General features: G+C 37.5%; 1 protein-coding gene across 1 annotated transcript; it reads right to left on the reverse strand.

The window, feature by feature from the left end:
• Positions 1–7,564: 7,564 nt before the first annotated feature.
• On the reverse strand, positions 7,565–8,644 carry LOC110739822. The gene has a single exon (XM_021920306.1). The coding sequence runs from the start codon at positions 8,642–8,644 to the stop codon at positions 7,565–7,567; it is 1,080 nt and encodes a 359-aa protein (XP_021775998.1).
• Between the last annotated feature and the right edge of the window lie 2,180 nt (positions 8,645–10,824).

Below are 10,824 nucleotides of genomic sequence, written 5' to 3' on the forward strand. Positions count from 1 at the left end.
GTAGAGTAGTACATAATGCTATGTATGTCACAAATTATGTTAAGAATTGGATTTTTGTTTTTTTTTTTTACTTAAGTTTATGGTTTCAATATTTGACAAATACATAAGATGTTGAATCAAATAAAATTTTCTTTCATAAAAACTACGATCGTCAAGTAGATCTTGCACTATGAAACTGTAGGAGCTTAGGTAATTTCGGAATTTCACGAATCATATTTGTTTGCACCTAATCAGGATCTACAAGCATAACAAATAAAGAATCACATAATTAATACATTTGACACGTGATTTCGACAAATGATTAACTACAAATTGAAGGAGAATAAGATTCCCAAGTATTGCTTCTCTATTCAGTCCACGGGCTAAGATTGAACCTCCACTATAGCTAGATAGTCGGGCACGAACCTCCTTCGAACCACCTTCTACGGAGTGGAGGGAGAAATCAACCATCACGAGCAACCACATGCACACGTCACACATATGCACAGAAGGAAAGAAGAGAGAGAGATTTAGGTTTTTGTTTCTTGGTAGCTTGGGATTAATCCAATGATTTTTCTAGGCAACTCTAATTATATATATATATATATATTTATATATATATATATATATATATATATATATATATATATATATATATATATATATATATATATATATATATATATATATACATTTTTGGTAGCTTGGGATTAATCCAATGATTTTTCTAGGCAACTCTAATTATATATATATATATATATATATATATATATACATTTTTGGTAGCTTGGGATTAATCCAATTATTTTTCTAGGCAACTCTAATATTATATATATATATATATATATATATACATATGGAAATTTTTGACTTTTTTTGGCCGGGAAATAAAAATTGTCGAAATGATTACCATGGATCCTAATACCTTCCGGGAGTCCAATTGGGTGGGTAGAACCATCCAATTTGCCTTTATGCATCCAATTTATCCGTTTTCGTACACGCATGTTGTATTGTCTATAAGCTTTCACGAGACCTTTATGTAGACGAATAATGGTCATATATGGGTCAAAATAATATTATATGACCCTGTGATGCATCCCGTAGTATTCCGTTAATTTTTGACACCGGATCCCGACACATCCTAAATTGCTTCGATTTGGTGTATTATAAGCCTTCAAATTTGGCTTCCATATATCATTTTTTCACCCGGAAAGATTATGCATCTAGGTACTTCCATGGGTTCCCAAAGGGCCTTAGGATTCATGAATAGTGCCTGGAAACATCTCATTCATCCTTAATCATCATGTCTTAAGGCAAAGTCGACGTACTCTCAAATGACAAAAATATCGGTTTTCATGCCTTGTCCTGGGGTGCACATGTCTTGTGCACATGCCACACGCCCCCTTGCACCATCCAACATCCCAACACTTAGGCTTTGTGACTTGTCTTAATCCCGTACTTAGCATTTTTTAGCATATAAGATGCACCGCTAACCTCGTTTTCCAAAATATAGGTGTTTTTAGGGAATAGGATGGGGGGGAGGGACGAATCGAAGCGACATAGGGATGAATCTCAGTGGATCGTGGCAGTAAGTCCACTCTGCCACTTACAATACCCCGTCGCGTATTTAAGTCTTCTGTAAAGGATTCAACCCGCCGCTCGGTAGGAATTGTACTTCAAGGCGGCTCTCACGGCGCATTTGCTGCGTGAGCTTAGCCTACGACACATGCCCTTGGGATTGAAGCCCCTACTGTAGGACGGTAATCGGGCGGTGGGCGCATGCGTCGCTTCTGGCCCGGATTCTGACTAAGAGGCGTTGACGTTCAGTCATATTCCAGCAATGGTAGCTTCGCACCACTGACTTTTCAACTAAGTGCGATGACCAATTGTGTGAATCCACTACAAGAAAACAGCTTAATTCTGACGGAAAAAATCCGTCGGGACCATCGGAAATTCCGTCGGAAAAGGGTCTTCCGACAGAATTCCGTTGGAATAAGTCTGTCGGAAAACCCTTTGTAGGAAATTCGACCTTTTCCGGCGGAATTTCCGTCGGAAGGCTAGTTTTTGACGAAATTTCCGACGGATTCGTTTCTGTCGGGCTGTTGTTGATTTTTATCGAAAGTCCGTCGCAATATTCCGACGGAAAAGATTCCCTCGGGATATACCTCTTCCGACGGAATTTTCCGTCGGAATATACTTTTTTCCGGCGGAATTTTCCGTCGAAATATAACCCTTCCGACGGAATATTCCGTCGAGATCTGCTTTTTCCGGCGGAAATTTCCGTCGAAAATTTTATTAAAAAAAGGCCCACCCACCACCCCATCGAAACCTAGCCTGAACTAACCAACCCACCGAAACCCACCCACCTTACCACCGAAACACACCCACCGAAACCTACCCACCTTACCACCGAAACACACCCACCAAAACCTAACCGCAACTAACCCGTATCTCCATCTCGCCACCCCCATAACCCAGATCTACCAACCGAAATCGAAACAAGCACCAAAAAATTGAAACAACAACCAAGTTTCGAAATTGAAACCACAAAATCGGAAAAAAAAAACCACAAAATCGAAATCAAAACCACAAAAACTTACAAAAATCGAAAATATTACATAACTTACAAAAAATCGGAAAAATTACAAACTTAAAAAATTACAAACTTACAAACTTACAAAAAATCGAAAAAATTACAAACTTACAAAATTACAAAAAATCGAAAAAATTACATACTTACAAAAATCGAAAAAATTACAAAATTACAAAGGACAAAGGGGCAGTGAAGGATCTTGTTGCGGTTGTGGTTGTTGAAAGCGGTGAGGGATCTTGTTGCGGTTGTGGTTGTTGAAAGGGCGGCATACACCAACCTTGTTGCGGTTGTGGTTGTTGAAAGGGGAAAGAGAAAGCGGAAAAAAGGAGAGAGAAAAAGAAAGGGGAAAAGGGCGACGGACCAGAGAGGAAGGAGAAAGGGGAAAGGGGGAAAATGGAAGGAGAAAGGGGAAAGCGGAGAGAGAAAGAGGGGAAAGGGGGAAAAAGGAAGGAGAAAGGGGAAAGTGGAGAGAGAGGGCGGTGAGGAGAGAGAAAGAGAAAGAGGGGGAAAAGTGGAGATCTAGAAGAAAGGGGAAAGGGGGAAAAAGGAAGGAGAAGAGGGAAAGTGGAGAGTTTCGGGTTTTTAAAAAAAAATTAAATTCAATTCCGACGGAATATTTCGTCAGAATTTTCCAACTGGAAAATATTTTCGTCGGAAATTGTAAATTCTAGTAGTGTTTTTTTATTAAAATACTTCCGACGGAAATCTTTTCCCTCGGAAAATATTGCTTCCGAAGGAATATTCTGTCGGAAGCATTAATTTCCGAGAGAAAAATCCGTCGGAACTATACACTCCATCGAAAACTAACTTTTCCGACGGAATTTTCTGACGGATCAAATTTCATCGGAAAATTACAATTTTCCGACGGAATTGTAGTTCTGTCGAAACGATTCCGTCGGAAATCAACCTATTTCTAGTAGTGATCAACGGTTCCTCGTACTAGGTTGAATTACCATTGCAACACTGTCGTCATTAGGGTAAAACTAATCTGTCTTATGACATTTTAAACCCAGCTCACGTTCCCTATTGGTGGGTGAACAATCCTACACTTGGTGAATTTTGCTTCATAATGATAGAAAGAGCCGACATCGAAGGATTAAAAAGCAACGTCGCTATGAACGCTTGGCTGCCACAAGCCAGTTATCCCTGTGGTAACTTTTCTGACACCTCTAGCTTTAAATTCAATATATATATATAGGGTCGGGATCCGGTGAGAACCACCTTCTATGTGAGAACTCATCCTATATGTGAGAATAAATCTCAGCCATTAAATTGTATTAAATCCAATGGCTGTGATTAATCACATAAACCTTCTAAAACCCATGCCTAACTGTCTTCTCTCTCCACCCAGTTAACTGACTTCTCTCTCCACCACGAAGCTTCATCAATGGCGTCTAATGAATAACTTCATCTTCATTCAACTATCTCAATTATTCTCTCTGCGCTGTTTTACTGCCGTTTATTGCAATCATTTAAACGCTTAGTAACGCTGTTTCTCATTTCTTCGAATTGGATCCTCCAAGTAATCATAATCAAGTTCACACCAACCTCGCTCGCCTTGCTCGATTTTAGTAATTGCAATTGCAATCGCTGCTACAAAATCGAATTCGCCAGGTTATTGAATTGCATGTTAATTGCATGATAATTTTCGATTTTTGAGGTTTGTTCTGTTCTCATTGAATTGCATGTTGAATTGCATTAATCGCCAGGTTATTAAATTGCATGTTGATTGCATGATAATTTTCGATTTTTGAGGTTTGTTCTATTCTCATTGAATTGCATGTTTAATTGCAATCACCAGGTTATTGAATTGCTTGTTAATTACATGATAATTTTTGATTTTTGAGATTTGTTCTGTTCTCATTGAATTGCATGTTTAATTGCATCAATTATTGATTTAATTGAATTTACTTCTTTGATGTTTTTTTGAATTGAATCAATAATTTAGGTTAGATTAATTTGATAGAGATTGAAAATTTGCAATCAAATTTAAAATGAGCAAATAAATTGAAAATGAGCAAACCTAAATATGTGCTAAATAATATACACAAAACACGACTTATCAAACTCCCCCAAGCCAAACTAATGCTTGTCCTCAAGCATTTGACCATAACTCACAAGGGAGGAGAATGACAACTTCTCAAACCATCACAATGTGCCATCAATTTGAAATCACGAGGAAAACAAAAATAAGAGTCAATATGCATAAAAACCACCATAAACCTCATATACTTGGAATTGACAAACATCTTACCACACATCTCCCCATACCAACTCACACAAACATGAATAGCTCTCACTTTAGTTGTGAAAATAAAAACAATAAACGCTCTTGTGTTTACGGGGTGAAATATGATACCACTCAACCTAAGCATAGAATGTACATCAACTTCACGTGAATCGGCCTCTTTAGGCTTGCAATTTGACTTTCTCCACTTTTAGTGATTGATGCAAACACGAAAATTATGAAATCCATATTAAGTAAGCTCGGTAGATAAGGGTTGGACGACGTAATTTGGGAATGTGGTGCTCAAAATAAAACAAATCCTAATCCCACTACACATTCAAATGTCGGGTTCAAGCGAACCTTATTTCCTCCAACTTCATACAATATAAACATAGCCCTTTTATTCTTTCTTTCCCTTTTTTTTCTTTTTTTTTCCAAAGAGGAGGGAATTAATAAAAAAAAAATGGAAGAACTCTCAATTTTTCAAAAACCTTTAAGGCCACTTTTCTTTTCTTTCCTTTCTTCCCTTTTCTAATATCCCCTCTTTCTCTTGTTTTCGAAAACTCTCTTTTTTTTTCGCTTTTTTTTTCAACATCATTCATACTCATAGGGCTTAACAAATGTAAAACACCTTAAAAAAAAACCTAGAAAAATAGCTCTAAAGCTTTAAATGTAGGGTATCAAGAAGGGGTTAATATTGCTCAAATTTTTTCAACCTACGGGTGAATGTAAAATAAAAATAAATAAAAACAAAAAGAAAAAAACATGAAGGCCTAGAATGTGGAGGCTCTAAATTCTACAAGGGAATTTCAATCATCTTTTCGCGACATGCATCAAAAAGTCTCAAATAGTCAAAAAGCAAGACCAAGAATTCGATTATATGAAGGACAATCTAATCACACAAGAAGAAACATGACTGAGGTAGAGTGAAATCAGTCAAATAAGGCTCAAGACTCTCACCGGGTACACAAACTATTCACATAAGTAAAGCGGGGAGACCATCCTGGCCACAACCTAGCTCAAATCCAAGCACTTCAATGAATGGGTTTCAAAAACTCTTTTTTTTTTCTTTCAAAAAGCACACATATGTGGTTATAATCATAGAATCATAGTCATGCAATGGCATATTATTCGACACTAGAAAGAAATAAACTACCCAAAAAATGAAATAAAACTAATATATACAAGGTGAAAAGCATATCCTCCCCCAAGCTAAATCATACATTGTCCTCAATGTATGCATATAACAGTGGTAAATGAACAAGGGGAAGGGAAAAGAAAACTACTGATTAGGAGGGGTAGGGGGAAAGCCATACCTCGGGTCGGTTCTAGGTTGGAAGCACGGACGTGCCTTATTTCGTGGACTCCATCTTCGTAGAATTTTCTCTTTTCACCTATTTAGATAGGGAAAATAATAAAAATTAGAACACTAATAACCACATCGAGAATCAAAAATAAAAATAAAAAAAAAAAAGAATAAAAGAAAAGAAAAGGATCGAGAATGGGTTGCCTCCCATTTAGTGCTTGTTTATAAGGTCTTTAGCTTGACCGTAGTGATACTCATTGGCTCAACCAGGATCACCACACAAAGGGGGAACTCCGCAATGTTGCCCATGGGGATGATTGCCTCCAAGTGACTCCTTCATTTTATTGTTTACCTGCCTTATATCCGAACTCACCTTCATGTGGCCTAGCACATCATCGGGTGGAATTTTGTCCTTGCTTCTCACGAAATTTCTATCAAATACATACTTATAAGACAAAGGGTTAGTAGCATCGATTCTTAAGCAAGTACCACCATCAAATATAGAATTATGTTCATCAAAGAGCTTGAACATGACTTGTTTATCCTGGGCCCTAATGGTTACTTGTCCTTTAGGAACATCTATTAAAACTTGACTTGTGGCAAGGAATGGACGACCAAATATAATCGGGATCTTATGGTCTTATTTCATGTCCATAACAACAAAATCAACAGGAAAAACAAGTTCACCAACCTTAACTAATACATCTTCAACCACACCCTCACGGAGTCTAGAGGTCCTATCAGCCAATTAAAGAGAAATAGGGGAAGGCCTAAGTCCTTGCAAGCCTAAACTCTCATATAATGAATAGGGCATTAAGTTAACACTAGCACCTAAATCGCACAAAACCCTATCGAAAAATTTCTCGTTTATCGTGTAGGGAATAGTGAAACTACCGGGATCATGCAGCTTAGGTGGTAGGTTATCATATAAGAGAGTAGGGCCCTTCTTATGTGCTACTTCCTTATCCTCTTGTTGATCTTTGATATTCTTTACAAAATTTGCAAATTGAGGCATTTGAACTAAAAGATCATAAAAGGGAGTAGAAGCGTGTACCTTCTTAAGGGCTTCACAATATTGGCCAAAATTTCTATCGAGCACGGCTTTTGACAACCGTTGCGGGAAAGGCATCGGTTCCTCATAAGCCGGTGGAGCCACATATTTGGAGCTTTAAACATCTTTTCCCTTTTCGTCTTTTCTAGACTCCTCACTGCACATCTTCTCAACAATTTGCCTTGGAAAGGCTTCATTTCTTCTCAAGAAAACAGCATTGCATTGTTCTTTTTGAACCTTTGCTTGATCTTGAAGAGTTGATAGGCGACTCACTTGTTGTGAAAGTTGGCTTATTTGGCTTTCCATGAGCTTACTATGGGCTTCCAACTGTTGGATGGAGTTACCTTGTTGTTGGATAGCACTATTGGTTGTGGTAATGAAGCTCTCTATCATCACTTCAAGGCTAGATTATTTTTGGGGTTGTGGTTGCATTAGTTGTTGGTTCATGGATGGTCTTTGTTGGAAATCGGGTAGTGGTTGGTTGTAGTTGTTGGGTTGGGGTGGTGGTGATGGATTCTGCTGTGCTTGGGTGTTCTTGTATGATAAGTTTGGATGGTGTTTCCAACCTTCATTATAGGAATTTGAGTAGGGATCATAAGGATTTTTGGGATTTGAGGAGTAGAAAGCATTGTCTTGTTCAATGAACATCACACTCGGGTTATGCGGGCAATTTGGTGCGATATGGCCCTGCACATTACACATTTGACAAACTTCCCGGGGGCTAGTAGAAGTTCCAGCTTGGAACTTATCAAACCTGCTTGTTAGTGCCTGCACAGAACTGGCTAACATAGTCAAAGCATCTACATCAAGCTTACCTCCTTTTTTCACATTATTTCGGCCTCCTGGATGATAGTTACCATTGGCTGCCATCTTCTCTATAAGTTCCTTTGCTTTAGTGGGGTTCTTTGTCAAGAGAGAGCCTCCTAACGCAGCATCAATATAGATTCTGAACTCATGAGTCATGCCATTATAGAAGGTTTGAATTAATATCCACTCTGGAATGCCATGATGAGGGCATTGTCTCTGTAGCCTCTTAAACCTTCTCCAAGCCTCATAGAGAGACTCATCATCTGACTGTTTAAAAGTGGATAACTCATTCCTCAACCTAGCAGTCTTCTCGTGTCCCAAAAACTTCACTAAGAAGGCCTTCACTAGCTTGTCCCACGTATCGAACGAGCCAGTGCCTTCATCTCTCAACCACTCCTTTTCCCTATCCCGTAATGAGAAGGGGAAAAGGCGTAGTCTAATAGCATTATCTGTTACACCATTCATTTTCATTGTATCACATTTCTCCAGAAAACTATCAATATGACTTACCGGACAATCATGCGGTAAGCCTGCGAATGAATCATTGGAGATAAATTCAATGAATTGTGGCTTAAGCTCAAAGTGCTGAGCCGTTACAGGTGGCCTGACAATGCTAGAAATAAGTCCGGTAGTCGTATCAGGAATACCGTACTCCAAAAGGGATTTCGTGGCGTCCGTCATGTTTCTATTGGTTTGATTTATCCTTCTTCTTCTACCTGCCCGTCTTCTTGCGGTTGCTTCGATTTCAGAATCAAAAGGTACGAGATCTTCCGAACTTGAGCTTCGTGTGGGCATGCAACAAGAAAACTAGAGAAAGAGTATCAAAAACACAAGAGAAAATAGCCGAAGCAACGAAATAAGCCTAGCAAAAATGAATCACAAATAATCTAATGAAACCGTTAATCTCCGGCAACGGCGCCAAATTTTGGTAGGCGTGTCGCGTACCTATCAAAAATAACCTAACAGACCAATACTAATGTAGACTGGCAAGTAAGGGTCGGATCCCAAGAGACTAAGGTTCAAAAATAATTAAATAGACTCGAATTTCTACTAAGAAAGAATCAATTATAATCAATTATCTACAGAACTAAGTATGAGAAGAATTCGAAAATAAGCTAAATAAGATGATTAAATGAAGTACTTAAAACATCCAAGATCTAGTTTCACCACAATTATTATCGATGCAATTGTAATTCTACCCTTAACATACGATTTCAATCGAACGGGGAAAAGTAAACCCTAATAATTACCAAGGATCTCTCTCGAGTATCAATGGCTTCCCTAACATACAATCAATCCTATTCTCATGGTATCATGCATGTTAAAGACATTAAACACGTTACTCTCACTTCCCAATTATCAAACATAACTACTCTCGTGTTATGAATCAAACCCTAAATTAATTTACTCAAATCCGTTTATACCCAACTCTCGCTGTGATATAAACAATGGAATAATCGCAATACTATAGTTACGTCTAACCTAGCATTGGCATAATCACAATCAATTTAGTAATTGAATTGTTAAAGTTGTTAAAGAATTTAAAGATTTAATTCATGCATCAATAATAATAGGGCTACACTAGATCTTGAATTAAAGAATCTACTCACACATGATTAAATAAACAATAACAATAATAATTGAAGAAAACATAATTAAGAAACAAGAGATTAAAAGAAAATACCAAATCTTGAATTGAATTGAAGGCGGAAAGTGTAAATCTTGAATCTTGAATTACAAAAGTAAGGAAAAAATAAATAAATAAAATAGAGAGAACTAGTTCTTAATAATAGGAATTGAAAAAAAATATAAACTTAATGAATCCCCCAAGAAAAACAAAGCTAAAGAATATATATACAAGCCCAAAAAGATAAGAAAATCGGCCAAGCCTTGGCGCACAAGAATCCCAAGAGGCACGGACGTGCCTCTCTAGAAATAAAAACGCTGCAGAGTCTGTCTTCCAGGCACGGACGTGCCTGACTGCTGGGCACGGACGTGCCTGCTCTGCTGCGCGTATCACTCATATTAAATCAGTCATAACTTCATATCCAAAGCTACGTTTGAGGCGTGTAATATATCGTTGGAAAGGTGTTCAAGTCTACTTTCCAATGCAATTTGAATCACTCTATTATCATTTGTATATCAAACGTTATGAGCATAATAGTGAACAGGTGTCATATTTGTCAAGTATTTCATCAACGTTTTGCTTCATTTCCACTCAATTACTCCGTTAATCCTGAAATACATCAAAAACAACGAAACTACCCATAAAAGTATCGAATCATCGAAACTAAACCAAATTACACCAAAATGGACTAAAACATTCGACTAAGCTAATAAAACCAACTAAAAACAAGCTAAATAATATACACAAAACACGACTTATCAATTAACCACTTAAGTTAGTTACTAGTTTGCGCGTGTTTTGCTTTATTGCTTGTTTTACTTTGTAAAATGTATAGGCCATTCACATTAGTTGATGAATGAATGGAATAGATATTCTAATGCAGGTTTTACATAATGACAACTAGTGGGGCCCAACTAGGATAGTAAATACGGACTGCGTTTCATTTTGTATTTTTGTAAATCTAAATACGGACTGTGTGCCGTTAAGTATTTTTGTACTTAAATGATTTAGATTACTCCTAGATTTTCTATAGGTGTTTCTAAGAAGACGAGCCGAAAGGATGCAACGAAGGCCCTTGAAGATTTGAAGACTCAAGTTCAAGGGGTCATGCTACTTGCCAAATGCATCTTTATTATGCTTTATATATTTTTCTTACATAATTGCAATGTTAGATGCATGTTTAGGATTTCGAATGTTGAATGATTAGTTTAGTTCACTTAAATCAACCAACATA

The sequence above is a fragment of the Chenopodium quinoa genome, unplaced genomic scaffold (assembly GCF_001683475.1).
Source record: "Chenopodium quinoa cultivar QQ74 unplaced genomic scaffold, ASM168347v1, whole genome shotgun sequence".
Lineage (NCBI taxonomy): Eukaryota > Viridiplantae > Streptophyta > Magnoliopsida > Caryophyllales > Amaranthaceae > Chenopodium > Chenopodium quinoa.

What these genes read in the sequence shown, in the direction of transcription:
- LOC110739822 (XM_021920306.1), bottom strand. Translation starts at nt 8,644, where the DNA reads ATGACGGACGCCACGAAATCCCTTTTGGAGTACGGTATTCCTGATACG.